This window comes from Dendropsophus ebraccatus, chromosome 11 (assembly GCF_027789765.1).
Source record: "Dendropsophus ebraccatus isolate aDenEbr1 chromosome 11, aDenEbr1.pat, whole genome shotgun sequence".
In the NCBI taxonomy this organism is placed as follows: domain Eukaryota; kingdom Metazoa; phylum Chordata; class Amphibia; order Anura; family Hylidae; genus Dendropsophus; species Dendropsophus ebraccatus.
Window position 1 is genome coordinate 4,045,453 of NC_091464.1, and position 15,285 is coordinate 4,060,737.

At 50.5% G+C, this 15,285-nt stretch overlaps 1 protein-coding gene across 1 annotated transcript in view; it reads right to left on the reverse strand.

The window, feature by feature from the left end:
* KCNC4 (potassium voltage-gated channel subfamily C member 4) overlaps positions 1-13,104 on the reverse strand; it is a 51,512-nt gene extending 38,408 nt beyond the window's left edge. The window contains exons 1-2 of the mRNA XM_069945553.1: positions 12,384-13,104; positions 8,059-8,989 (exon numbers count right to left, since the gene is read on the reverse strand). Coding sequence (XP_069801654.1) covers positions 8,059-8,989; positions 12,384-13,007 — 1,555 coding nt within the window. The 5' untranslated portion in view covers positions 13,008-13,104. The remainder of the gene's footprint in view (positions 1-8,058; positions 8,990-12,383) is intronic.
* Positions 13,105-15,285: the final 2,181 nt, after the last annotated feature.

The following is a 15,285-nucleotide window of genomic DNA, read 5'->3' on the forward strand; positions in this document are numbered from 1 at the left end:
ATTGTTCCACCACGCCAAAAGTATGGCTGTACTTTTAAGTAGTGTGAACATAGCCTTATATTGTATCTATCATTTCTATTATATCTACTATATAAACCATATGAGCGATGCTAGAACACACAGAATGGGTTTATTGAGACATACACAGTATATATATATATTAGTGACAAGACACAATGATCAGACATATACCGCACGAGAGACACAATACACAGCACAATGATCAGACATATATACCGCACAATGATCAGACATATATACCGCACAATGAGAGACACAATACACAGCACAATGATCAGACATATATACCGCACAATGATCAGACATATACTGCACAATGATCAGACATATATTCCGCACAATGATCAGACATATATACTGCACAATGATCAGACATATATACCGCACAATGATCAGACATATATACCGCACAATGATCAGACATATATACTGCACAATGATCAGACATATACCGCACAATGATCAGATGTATACCGCACAATGATCAGACATATACTGCACGAGAGACACAATACACAGCACAATGATCAGACATATATACCGCACAATGAGAGACACAATACACAGCACAATGATCAGACATATACCGCACAATGATCAGATGTATACCGCACAATGATCAGACATATACTGCACGAGAGACACAATACACAGCACAATGATCAGACATATATACCGCACAATGATCAGACATATATACCGCACAATGAGACACAATACACAGCACAATGATCAGACATATATACCGCACAATGATCAGATGTATACCGCACAATGATCAGACATATACTGCACGAGAGACACAATACACAGCACAATGATCAGACATATATACCGCACAATGATCAGACATATATACCGCACAATGATCAGACATATATACCGCACAATGAGAGACACAATACACAGCACAATGATCAGACATATATACCGCACAATGATCAGACATATATACCGCACAATGATCAGACATATATTCCGCACAATGATCAGACATATATACTGCACAATGATCAGACATATATACCGCACAATGATCAGACATATATACCGCACAATGATCAGACATATATACCGCACAATGATCAGACATATATACTGCACAATGATCAGACATATACCGCACAATGATCAGATGTATACCGCACAATGATCAGACATATACTGCACGAGAGACACAATACACAGCACAATGATCAGACATATATACCGCACAATGATCAGACATATATACCGCACAATGAGAGACAATACACAGCACAATGAGAGACACAATACACAGCACAATGATCAGACATATATACCGCACAATGATCAGACATATATACCGCACAATGATCAGACATATATACCGCACAATGAGAGACAATACACAGCACAATGATCAGACATATACCGCACAATGATCAGACATATATACCGCACAATGATCAGACATATATACCGCACAATGATCAGACATACACTCACCAGCCGCTTTATTAGGTACACCTGTCCAACTGCACGTTACCACTTAATTTCTAATCAGCCAATCACATGGCGGCAACTCAGTGCATTTAGGCATGTAGACACGGTCAAGACAATCTCCTGCAGTTCAAACCGAGCATCAGTATGGGGAAGAAAGGTGATTTGAGGCCTTTGAACGTGGCATGGTTGTTGGTGCCAGAAGGGCTGGTCTGAGTATTTCAGAAACTGCTGATCTACTGGGATTTTCACGCACAACCATCTCTAGGGTTTACAGAGAATGGTCCGAAAAAGAAAAACCATCCAGTGAGCGGCCGTTCTGTGGGCGGAAATACCTTGTTGATGCCAGAGGTCAGAGGAGAATGGGCAGACTGGTTCCAGCTGATAGAAAGGCAACAGTGACTCAAATAGCCAACCGTTACAGCCAAGGTAGGCAGAAGAGCATCTCTGAACGCACAGTACGGCCAACTCTGAGGCAGATGGGCTACAGCAGCAGAAGACCACACCGGGGGCCACTCCGCTCAGCTAAGAACAGGAAACTGAGGCTACAATTTGCACAAGCTCATCGAAATTGGACAGTAGAAGATTGGAAAAACGTTGCCTGGTCTGATGAGTCTCGATTTCTGCTGCGACATTCGGATGGTAGGGTCAGAATTTGGCGTCAACAACATGAAAGCATGGATCCATCCTGCCTTGTATCAACGGTTCAGGCTGGTGGTGGTGGTGTCATGGTGGGGGGAATATTTTCTTGGCACTCTTTGGGCCCCTTGGTACCAATTGAGCATGGTTGCAATGCCACAGCCTACCTGAGTATTGTTGCTGACCATGTCCATCCCTTTATGACCACAATGGACCCAACATCTGATGGCGACTTTCAGCAGGATAATGCGCCATGTCATAAAGCTACAATCATCTCAGACTGGTTTCTTGAACATGACAATGAGGTCACTGTACTCCAATGGCCTCCAGTCACCAGATCTCAATCCAATAGAGCATCTTTGGGATGTGGTGGAACGGGAGATTGGCATCATAGATGTGCAGCCGACAAATCTGCGGCAACTGTGTGATGTCATCATGTCACTATGGACCAAAATCTCTGAGGAAGCTTCCAGCACCTTGTTGTATCTATGCCACCAAGAATTGGGGCAGTTCTGAGGGCAAAAGGGGGTCCAACCCGTTACTAGCATGGTCTACCTAATAGAGTGGCCGCTGAGTGTGTATACCGCACAATGATCAGACATATATACCGCACAATGATCAGACATATATACCGCACAATGATCAGACATATATACCGCACAATGAGAGACACAATACACAATGAGAGACACAATACACAATGAGAGACACAATACACAGCACAATCTTCACCTCATCATGATACTTTATATTGAGCAAAATGAACATTACAGAAGTGAAGAAAATAACATTGGAGACATCATCATCGTATCCACAGCCGGGTGTTACCAGGTGTATCCACAGCCGGGTGTTACCAGGTGTATCCACAGCCGGGTGTTACCAGGTGTATCCACAGCCGGGTGTTACCAGGTGTATCCACAGCCGGGTGTTACCAGGTGTATCCACAGCCGGGTGTTACCAGGTGTATCCACAGCCGGGTGTTACCAGGTGTATCCACAGCCGGGTGTTACCAGGTGTATCCACAGCCGGGTGTTACCAGGTGTATCCACAGCCGGGTGTTACCAGGTGTATCCACAGCCGGGTGTTACCAGGTGTATCCACAGCCGGGTGTTACCAGGTGTATCCACAGCCGGGTGTTACCAGGTGTATCCACAGCCGGGTGTAAGGTACAGGAGAAGTGACCGACTTAGATACAATAGACCTATTTACCCCAGTGACAGGTATGTGGACATTTTCCATCAGTAGATTGTGCCATATCAGCCCGAGGGGGGGGGGGGGGGAATATTAGGCTCAAGCTCAGAATATTCCAGCTTAGGCTAGGTTCACACTGCGTTTTCAGCATCCGTTTAACGGATCCGTTTTTTTTTAACGTCCAGAAAAATAGGGTCAGCAACGTTTTTTGGTCCGCCAAAAAAAACGGATCCGGTTTTTTTATAATGGAAGTCAATGGTAAAACGGATGCACACAAATGAATCCGTTTTTTGCAATCCGTTTTTCATGCGTTTTTTGCAAAAAAACTGATGCGTTAAACGGATGCTGAAAATGCAGGGTGAACCTAGCCTTATCAAAATCCGTCATATATATCAGGATAGGACCACCCAGGACTACACACACAGGATAGGACCACCTAGGACTACACACACACACAGGATAGGACCACCCAGGACTACACACATACAGGATAGGACCACCCAGGACTACACACACACACAGGATAGGACCACCCAGGACTACACACATACAGGATAGGACCACCCAGGACTACACACACACACAGGATAGGACCACCCAGGACTACACACACACAGTATAGGACCACCCAGGACTACACACATACAGAATAGAACCACCCAGGACTACACACACACACAGGATAGGACCACCCAGGACTACACACACACAGTATAGGACCACCCAGGACTACACACACACACACAGGATAGGACCACCCAGGACTACACACACACACACAGGATAGGACCACCCAGGACTACACACACACAGGTTAGGACCACCCAGGACTACACACACAAAGGATAGGACCACCCAGGACTACACACACAAAGGATAGGACCACCCAGGACTACACACACAGGATAGGACCACCTAGAACTACACACATACAGAACTACACACACAGGATAGGAGCGGCCAGGACTACACACACAGGATAGGAGCGGCCAGGACTACACACACAGGATAGGAGCGGCCAGGACTACACACACAGGATAGGACCACCCAGGACTACACACATACAGGATAGGAGCGGCCAGGACTACACACACACACAGGATAGGACCACCCAGGACTACACACATACAGGACAGGACCGGCAGTGATGGAGTGGTGGAGAGCATAGCACTAGTGGACTCCATACATATCAGCAAAATGATTGTTCAGCCCTCAGTTATTTGCCCCGATTTCCTCATACACGTGGAAGTTCGGCAGCCAGGCAGCGCTGGCAACGGCTTATCCTTCTGAGAACAATAGAGTCAGGCATAAAAACCCATCATGTCGGATCCTTCTATCCACCATCATCTGTCTGTAGAGAGTCAGGAGGCCCCCATGCACCTTATCCTCGGTGGTGGCAGCAGATTCGGCTGAGGTTAGGATGAAGAGGATGGATACAGGCTGTTTGGATAGTGACGCTTATTTCCAGTAAAGGGAAAGTCATCAAACAAATGTAAAGTTCTGTCGCATAGGGCTTAAAACAGTGCGATAATACATACTGCTGTAATACGTACTGCTACAATACGTACTTCTACAATACGTACTTCTACAATACGTACTGCTATAATACACAGTGCTATAATACGTACTGCTATAATACAGTTCTATAATACGTACTGCTATAATACACAGTGCTATAATACGTACTGCTGTAATACGTACTGCTATAATATACAGTGCTATAATACGTACTGCTGTAATACACAGTGCTATAATACGTACTGTTATAATACACAGTGCTATAATACGTACTGCTATAATACACAGTGCTACAATACGTACTGCTACAATACGTACTGCTACAATACGTACTGCTACAATACGTACTGCTACAATACTTACTGCTACAATACTTACTGCTACAATACTTACTGCTATAATACACAGTGCTATAATAAGTACTGTTATAATACACAGTGCTATAATACGTACTGCTATAATACACAGTGCTATAATAAGTACTGTTATAATACACAGTGCTATAATACGTACTGCTATAATACACAGTGCTATAATACATCGCGCTATAATACATAGCCTTATAATACGCACTATAATACACAGTGCTATAATACGTACTGCTATAATATACAGTGCTATAATATGTACTGCTGTAATACACAGTGCTATAATACGTACTGTTATAATACACAGTGCTATAATACATCGCGCTATAATACATAGCCTTATAATACGCACTATAATACACAGTGCTATAATACGCACTGCTATAATACACAGTGGTATAATACACACTGCTATAATGCTATAGTACAAACTAAAAAAACAAGTGTAATATGGACAAACTTGACAGAGAGCCCAGAGCTCAGCTTGGTAGATGGTGTCTGGTAGGTGGTGGGGTCTGGTAGGTGGTGGTGTCTGGTAGGTGATGGGGGGGGGTCTGGTAGGTGATGGGGGGGGGGTCTGGTAGGTGATGGGGGGGGTCTGGTAGGTGATGGGGGGGGTCTGGTAGGTGATGGGGGGGGTCTGGTAGGTGGTGGTGGTGGTCTGGTAGGTGGTGGGGTCTGGCAGGTGGTGGGGTCTGGCAGGTGGTGGGGTCTGGCAGGTGGTGGGGTCTGGCAGGTGGTGGGGTCTGGCAGGTGGTGGGGTCTGGTAGGTGGTGGCGTCTGGTAGGTGGTGGCGTCTGGTAGGTGGTGGCGTCTGGTAGGTGGTGGGGTCTAGTAGGTGGTGGGGTCTGGTAGGTGGTGGTGTCTGGTAGGTGGTGTCTGGTAGGTGGTGGGGTCTGGTAGGTGGTGGTGTCTGGTAGGTGGTGATGTCTGGTAGGTGGTGGTGTCTGGTAGGTGGTGGCGTCTGGTAGGTGGTGGTGGGGTCTGGTAGGTGGTGGCGTCTGGCAGGTGGTGGGGTCTGGCAGGTGGTGGGGTCTGGTAGGTGGTGGTGGGGTCTGGTAGGTGGTGGCGTCTGGTAGGTGGTGGCGGGGTCTGGTAGGTGGTGGCGGGGTCTGGTAGGTGGTGGCGGGGTCTGGTAGGTGGTGGTGGGGTCTGGTAGGTGGTGGTGGGGTCTGGTACATGTCTTGTAGATGATATGAGGTGAATGGATCCAGATTCACAGGCCAGTTTGGTGGAAAGTCTTCTGATTCCTTATTCACCCAGACAATATCATTTATTCACCCAGGTGATATAATTTGCGGGTGCATTCGGAATAAGAGGTTCTAGACACATGGATGAATATGACACAACACAAATAACACTGACTTTTACCAATAATTAGAAGTAAATTTTAATATACTCGTTGTATGTAAAGTTAAAGGGGTTCTCCGCTGCTCCCCCCCTTCTGGGCCCCTAGTGATTAGCTGTAATCTGTAGGGAAACCTGGCAGAAGGTATGAAGTTTCCCTACAGCGCCACCACAGGGGAAGCAAGCCCATTGGGTTGTTTGTGTTAGGCCAAGTTCATACTGCGTCTTTAGCCCCCAAAAAACTGCTGTATTTGTGTGCATTTGTTTAGATCTGTTTTTAATTAATTTCATTATAAAAAAGGACCAGAAATGGATCAGAACGCATCCTTCTTATTAACATACATAAAATGTGGTCAACCAAGGACGCTAAAAAACGGAAGCCTTCAGATACGTCTTTGATTCTTGTTTTGTAATGGAAAAATAGATCAGAACAGATGCACACAAATGCAGCAGTTTTTTCATCCTTTTTTTGCAAAAAATGCATGAAAAAACAGACTGCAAAAAAATGCAGTGTGACCCCGGCCTAACCCAGGCAAGGACGGGAGCGGCAGAGAAGCAGACCCTCTTGGTAGTCCCTCTCCAGTCCCAGCAGAAGGACAATTCCCTGAGAGTAGCTTCACGGGATATGCTGCCGTTCTCCAGCCCGATGTGTGGATTACTGCAACAGCTGCAAAGTGGCCGATATTTTATGTGACATCCACCACACGTCCACGCTCTGCAAAAAACCCACCAGCAGATAACGTAGCGGACTGGCCGCAGATTTTCCGCATCCTGTGAACATACTCTGGTAATCCAATGTAGGAGAAACTCGCTGTCCTCTTCGCAACGCAACTGAGCAGCAGTACCAGGCCCTACTGTGTGCCACGGACATATAAGACCAGCAAGCTCTGGGGATCCCATTGTGGAGGGTACTAGGATCCCTATGATTTTACTGGCGTAGCCTTAGAATCAGCCATCAGTATTGCAGTCTCGGGAAATCCCCTCTAACATTGCAGTACCTATCTAATAACTGCCCACCTGTAGCACTACTGATTAAAGTGATGCCGTACCTCATGTTTAAAGGGAAATTGTTACCTAGACAATGCTAACTAATCTATTGTTATCATGTTATAGAGCAGGAAGAACTGAGCAGACTGATATATAACTTTGTGGGAAAATATTCTGTATAACTTTAACAATCCCTGATCATTTTGTGTTAAGGAGTCAAGTGGGCGGTATCATTCAGAGATTTCAATCAATAAATTAAGTTACACTAAATATTTTCCCATAAAGATATATATCAATCTGCTCAGCTCCTCCTACTCTATAACATGACGCTGATAGCTGAGGTAGCATTTTCATCATACCAGGTTCCCTTTAAATTTATTCCTGAGACTGTTTATAGGCCACAGTGAGAAAAGAACATGAATAAACTATAGAAAAGTCTTGTTGTGTTACATAGAAGATTGTCGGCAGAAAAAGACCACTAGGTCCTTCTAGTTCGGTCCCTGCACAAGTCTGTTCATCTTACCTGTCCTCTTTTCTATGGCATCCTCTCCAGCCAATGGGCAGGACTCACTTTGCGTGCTGTTGCGATGTGACGTGTCCTCAGATTTAGCTGTAGTCGGAGAGTCCAGCTGAATAGGCTTTGGGACATGTTTCTTTTTCTTCTTTGGAAGCTTTTGTTTGGCCATAGCAAGAGAGTAATACATTCCAAAATTATTCACAATGACTGGGACGGGCATAGCGATGGTCAGCACACCGGCCAGGGCGCACAAAGCCCCCACCAGCATGCCGGACCAGGTCTGTGGGTACATGTCCCCATACCCCAGAGTGGTCATGGTTACCACCGCCCACCAGAATCCAATGGGAATGTTCTTGAAGTGGGTGTGGTTGCTTCCCGTCGGGTCGGATGCCTTTGCACCGATTCGTTCTGCATAATAGATCATGGTGGCAAAAATGAGAACCCCTAAAGCTAAAAAGATGATTAGAAGCAGAAATTCATTAGTGCTGGCACGAAGCGTGTGCCCGAGAACCCGCAGACCGACAAAATGTCTCGTCAGTTTGAATATACGCAGAATCCGGACAAAGCGGACGACGCGCAGGAAGCCCAGAACGTCCCGGGCGGCTTTGGAGGACAAGCCGCTGAGACCCACCTCTACGTAAAACGGCAGAATGGCCACAAAGTCGATGATGTTCAGAAGGTTCTTCACGAAGACCAACTTATCGGGGCAGCAGGTGATTCGCACAATAAACTCCAGTGTAAACCAGAAGACACAAACCCCTTCTATGTAGGTCAATATGGGGTCGGTCTCCAGCTCCTTCACCACCAGGACCTCCGTCACGTTCCCCACAATCACCAGCTCCGTCACATTTCTGTCCACGATAAAAGCCTCGTGAGTCTCCAAACAGAAAGTGGTGATGGACATGAGGATGAAGAAGAGGGAGGTAAAGGCCACCGCCTGCAAGAGAAACAGAGAGCCATGGACCTTCCATCTGCACATTCAAATGATGGGAACATCTACGGAACGAGACGGCCGCCAGCAACACCTATCATATATATCATCCTGGGGTCAGACTACTGGGCAGCCAGCCTACAGCAGAGAGACAGACCGCCAGCCAACTGACAGACTGCCAGCCAACAGCAGAGACACAGACCGCCAGCCAACTGACAGACCGCCAGACAACAGCAGATAGACAGACCGCCAGCCAACTGACAGACCGCCAGCCAACAGCAGTGACAGACCGCCAGCCAACTGACAGACTGCCAGCCAACAGCAGAGAGACAGACCGCCAGCCAACTTACAGACCGCCAAACAGCAGAGAGACAGACCGCCAGCCTACAGCAGAGTGACAGACCGCCAGCCAACTGACAGACCGCCAAACAGCAGAGAGACAGACCGCCAGCCAACTGACAGACTGCCAGCCTACAGCAGAGACAGACCGCCAGCCAACTGACAGACCGCCAGCCAACAGCAGAGTGACAGACCGCCAGACAACTGACAGACCGCCAGACAACTGACAGACCGCCAGACAACAGCAGAGAGACAGACCGCCAGCCAACAGCAGAGTGACAGACCGCCAGACAACTGACAGACCGCCAGACAACTGTCAGACCGCCAGACAACAGCAGAGAGACAGACCGCCAGCCAACAGCAGAGACAGACCGCCAGCCAACTGACAGACTGCCAGCCAACAGCAGAGAGACAGACTGCCAGCCAACTGACAGACCGCCAGACAACAGCAGAGAGACAGACCGCCAGGCAACTGACAGACCGCCAGCCAACAGCAGAGAGACAGACCGCCAGCCAACTGACAGACTGCCAGCCAACAGCAGAGTGCCAGACCGCCAAACAGCAGAGTGCCAGACCGCCAGCCAACAGCAGAGTGCCAGACCGCCAAACAGCAGAGTGACAGACCGCCAGCCAACTGACAAGACTGCCCGCCTACAGCAGAGTGACAGATCGCCAGATAACTGACAGACCGCCAGCCTACAGCAGTGACAGATCGCCAGATAACTGACAGACCGCCAGCCTACAGCAGAGTGACAGACCGCCAGCCAACTGACAGACTGCCAGCCAACAGCAAAGAGAGACTGCCAGCCAACAGCAGAGAGACAGATCACCAGCCTACAGCAGAGAGACAGATCGCCAGCCTACAGCAGAGTGACAGACTGCCAGCCAACAGCAGAGAGAGACTGCCAGACAACAGCAGAGACAGACCGCCAGCCAACAGCAGAGTGACAGATCGCAAGCCAACTGACAGACCGCCAACCTACAGCAGTGACAGACCGCCAGCCTACCGCAGAGCGACAGACCGCCAGCCTACAGCAGAGCGACAGACCGCCAGCCTACAGCAGAGTGACAGACCGCCAGCCAACTGACAGACTGCCAGCCAACAGCAAAGAGAGACTGCCAGCCAACAGCAGAGAGACAGATCGCCAGCCTACAGCAGAGTGACAGACCGCCAGTCAACTGACAGACTGCCAACCAACAGCAGAGCGACAGACCGCCAGCCTACAGCAGAGCGACAGACCGCCAGCCTACAGCAGAGCGACAGACCGCCAGCCTACAGCAGAGCGACAGACCGCCAGCCTACAGCAGAGCGACAGACCGCCAGCCTACAGCAGAGCGACAGACCGCCAGCCTACAGCAGAGCGACAGACCGCCAGCCTACAGCAGAGCGACAGACCGCCAGCCAACAGCAGAGTCCCAGACCGCCAGCCTACAGCAGAGCGACAGACCGCCAGCCTACAGCAGAGCGACAGACCGCCAGCCTACAGCAGAGCGACAGACCGCCAGCCTACAGCAGAGCGACAGACCGCCAGCCTACAGCAGAGCGACAGACCGCCAGCCTACAGCAGAGCGACAGACCGCCAGCCTACAGCAGAGCGACAGACCGCCAGCCTACAGCAGAGCGACAGACCGCCAGCCTACTGCCCTAGGGGGCAGTATTAGGGCTGGAGCAGTTATGTAGGGGGCAGTATTAGGGCTGGAGCAGTTATGTAGGCGGCCGCTTGCTGGGGCAGTTATATAGGGGACAGCTTTGCTGGGGCAGTTATATAGGGGGCAGTATAAGGGTTGGGGCAGTTATATAGGGGGCAGCTTTGCTGGGGCAGTTATATAGGGGGCAGCTTGCTGGGGCAGTTATATAGGGGGCAGCTTGCTGGGGCAGTTATAAAGGGGGCAGCTTTGATGGGCCAGTTATAAAGGGGGCAGCTTTGATGGGGCAGTTATATAGGGGGCAGCCATATAGGGGGCAGCTTGCTGGGGCAGTTATATAGGGGGCAGTATAAAGGTTGGGGCAGTTATATAGGGGGCAGTATAAAGGTTGGGGCAGTATAAAGGTTGGGGCAGTTATATAGGGGGTAGTATAAAGGTTGGGGCAGTTATATAGGGGGCAGTATAAAGGTTGGGGCAGTTATATAGGGGGCAGTATAAAGGTTGGGGCAGTTATATAGGGGGCAGTATAAAGGTTGGGGCAGTTATATAGGCAGTGGCGGTCTTTGGCACCAAGCACCCCAAGCGATCGCTTGGGGCCCCCAACATCCAAGGGGGCCCCCACGCCCCGCTCTTGTGGACAGGGCCGCTGCCCCGCTCGCTGCTGCCATCTGAACTGTAACTATGAGCACTCGTAATGAGCGCTCACAGTTACATGCAGCAGCACTGACAGGGCGGGAGCCATTGGCTCCCTACCTGTCAGTCACTCTTGTGGCTGCAGAAAGTGTTTTTCCTGCGGTCACAAGTGGCCACTTTGTCCTTGTGGTGCCGGTGCTGCAGTGACATCACTGGAGCATCGGCGCCAGAACAAGGGGAGTGCGGCCTCTTGTGACCGCAGGGAAACTGGAGGAGCACACAAGAGGTCTATATCCAAGTGGGGGAGCACACAGTTCTATATACTTCTGGGGGAGCACACGGGGGGCTATATATAACTGAGGGAAAACATAGGGGGCTATATACTACTGGGGGAAGCACACAAGGGGTATATACTACTGGGGGGCAGGACACAAGAGGTATATACTATTGGGGGCAGCACATGAAGAGTATATATTACTGGCGGTAGTGCACAAGGGGTATATACTACTGGGGGCAGCACACAGCGGTCTATTGTTGTGGAGCGCGTGTTGAGGGGGGGGGGGCCCAGACATAACTTCGCTTGGGGCCCCAGAAATGCCAAGACCGCCCCTGTATATAGGGGTCAGTATAAAGGTTGGGGCAGTTATATAGGGGGCAGTATAAAGGTTGGGGCAGTTATATAGGGGCAGTTATATAGGGGGCAGTATAAGGGTTGGGGCAGTTCTATAGGGGTCTCCCTTACTCCGAGTATATGACAAGTTGCTGATCGCAGCGTGCTCACCCTGGCGGCCCGGGAGGAGTAGGGGTCCTCACAGAGCGCCCACAGCCGGGCCTGCCCCCTCCGCCAGCGCCCCCGGGACCGCTCCGGCCTCTCCTCCAGGCACAGTAACTCGGGGCTCGGCTCCTTCTCATCGTCTCCATCTTCCGCTTCTACGTTCTCGAAGATATCGAGCGCCTCCTCCGCCTCCCGGTGCTGCCGGTAAGTCATCCAGCAGCACGGCTCCACGTCGGTCTCATCGATGCCCCAGAACGCCAACTCCTCCTCGAAGAGCGGCCCGCAGATGTCCGCCGGGCAGTGCAGCTTCCCGGTGCGGTAATAGTTCAGCACGTACGAGAAGATGCCCGGGTGGCGGTCGAAGAAGAACTCGTCGGTGTGAGGCGGCGGCTGCGGGGGGTCGGAGTCCGGAGGGCTGCACGGCTCCGGGTCCGCCAGCCATGCCAGCCGGGTGCCGGGCAGCGTCCTCAGGGTGCTCCGGTACGTCTCATGCCGGGTGCCCCCCACATTGATGGTGATCTTGCCCGAGTCTTCCCCCTTCGCCATCTCCTCCTTCAGACATGATTTGGAGGGGGGTTTGTTCCCAGACTTCCGTCCTCGGTAAGATGAGACACACACCGAACTAATCATAGATCCGGTCTCCGGGTGAGACCCCTGCAGACCGGGGACCGGAGACAGCACCGAGCTTCTGCCAACGGAGGATGAGCACCGAGCTTCTACCAACAGGTGACGGGAGAGGAGGAGTGACAGGAGGAGGATGAGCACCGAGCTTCTACCAACAGGTGACGGGAGAGGAGGAGTGACAGGAGGAGGATGAGCACCGAGCTTCTACCAACAGGTGACGGAGGAGGGGGAGCGGGGAGGAGGGAGTGACGGAGGAGGAGGAGGATGAGCACCGATTACCAATGGCATCAGCAGCACGGGGACAGAGGAAAACAAACACCGGAGGGAGAGAGGAAGAGGGCAACAGGTGACGGGAGAGGAGGAGGATGAGCACCGAGCTTCTAGGGGGAGGAGGATGAGCACCAAGCTTCTACCAACAGGTGACGGGGAGGAGGATGAGCACCGAGCTTCTACCAACAGGTGACGGGAGAAGAGGAGAGCAGAGGGGGAGGAGGGAGTGATGAGGAGGATGAGCACTGATTACCAATAGCATCAGCAGCACGGGGACGGAGGAAAACAAACACAGACACCGGGGGGCAAGAGGGAGAGAGGAAGAGGGCAACAGGTGATGGGAGAGAGGGGGAGTGACAGGAGGAGGATGAGCTCTGAGCTTCTGCCAACAGGTGACGGGAGAGGAGGAGGATGAGCACCGAGCTTCTACCAACAGGTGACGGGAGAGGAGGAGAAAGAGTGACCAGGAGGAGGAGGATGAGCACCAATCAGCAGCACGGGGACAGGGAAAAACAAACAGTCAAAGGAAGGCAAGACGGAGAGGGCACCGTGTCATTGCTGGGAGTTGTAGTGCTCCGATACATGCTCTTACACCTGTGCTTACAGCAATAGATGTACTGACATTGTGACAGCCATCCGCTTTCTGTGCCGTCACCTTTAAGCAGGCTGTGCCGTCACCTTTAAGCAGGCTGTGCCGTCACCTTTAAGCAGGCTGTGCAGTCACCTTTAAGCAGGCTGTGCCGTCACCTTTAAGCAGGCTGTGCAGTCACCTTTAAGCAGGCTGTGCCGTCACCTTTAAGCAGGCTGTGCAGTCATTTTTAAGCAGGCTGTGCAGTCACCTTTAAGCAGGCTGTGCCGTCACCTTTAAGAAGGCTGTGCCGTCACCTTTAAGCAGGCTGTGCAGTCACCTTTAAGCAGGCTGTGCAGTCACCTTTAAGCAGGCTGTGCAGTCACCTTTAAGCAGGCTGTGCAGTCACCTTTAAGCAGGCTGTGCCGTCACCTTTAAGCAGGCTGTGCAGTCACCTTTAAGCAGGCTGTGCCGTCACCTTTAAGCAGGCTGCTGGCTTCTTCAGATTCCTTCCCACACAAATCTTCAGCCTTTTTTCTCCTGGCAGGCAGCGCGTAGGCCCCTCTCTATAGGTGAGGAACAGGAGCACAGGATGGAAGTTGCTGAGATGGAAAGAACAGGATTCCTGGAGCTGCCGAAGCCGAATCAACAATTGATCGCAGCCTCCGAGTCCTAAAGGTTCCGTCTGATGTCAGAGGTTCTCACCGTCCTCTCTAATCCAAGATGGAGGCTAGATGCCTGCTCTGTGCCGTATACTTTATCAGCAGAATATAGATGCCTGCTCTGTGCCGTATACTTTATCAGCAGAATATAGATGCCTGCTCCGTGCCGTATACCTCATCAGCAGAATATAGATGCCTGCTCCGTGCCGTATACCTCATCAGAAGAATATAGATGCCTGCTCCGTGCCGTATACCCCATCAGCAGAATATAGATGCCTGCTCAGTGCCGTATACCCCATCAGCAGAATATAGATGCCTGCTCCGTGCCGTACACCTCATCAGCAGAATATAGATGCCTGCTCCGTGCCGTACACCTCATCAGCAGAATATAGATGCCTGCTCTGTGCTGTATACCCCAGGAGCAGCGGCTGATGTTCCTCCCAGCAGTGTCAGCCCCTTCCCGGGAGCGTAGGAGATGCAGCTGTCCTTGGAGACTCGGGATCCTTCTGGCTGTGGAGGCTTCTGGCTGTGCCCTCATCTGCTTCTCTGCCGCCTGTCATATATATATATATATATATATATATATATACTGTACACACCTGTGGGAGGAACCCCGGAGTTTTGCAAGGGCAGCAGAATGTGCAAATCAATACCTCGTTGCTCTGATAAAGTGGCCTGTCCTCATTAGGAAAGCTTTCAGATAGGATGATGAAGTCTAAAGAGATGATGGATGGGGAGATGACAGCTGCTCTGTGCTCCCGTCTTACAGAAGAACAAGTAAGAG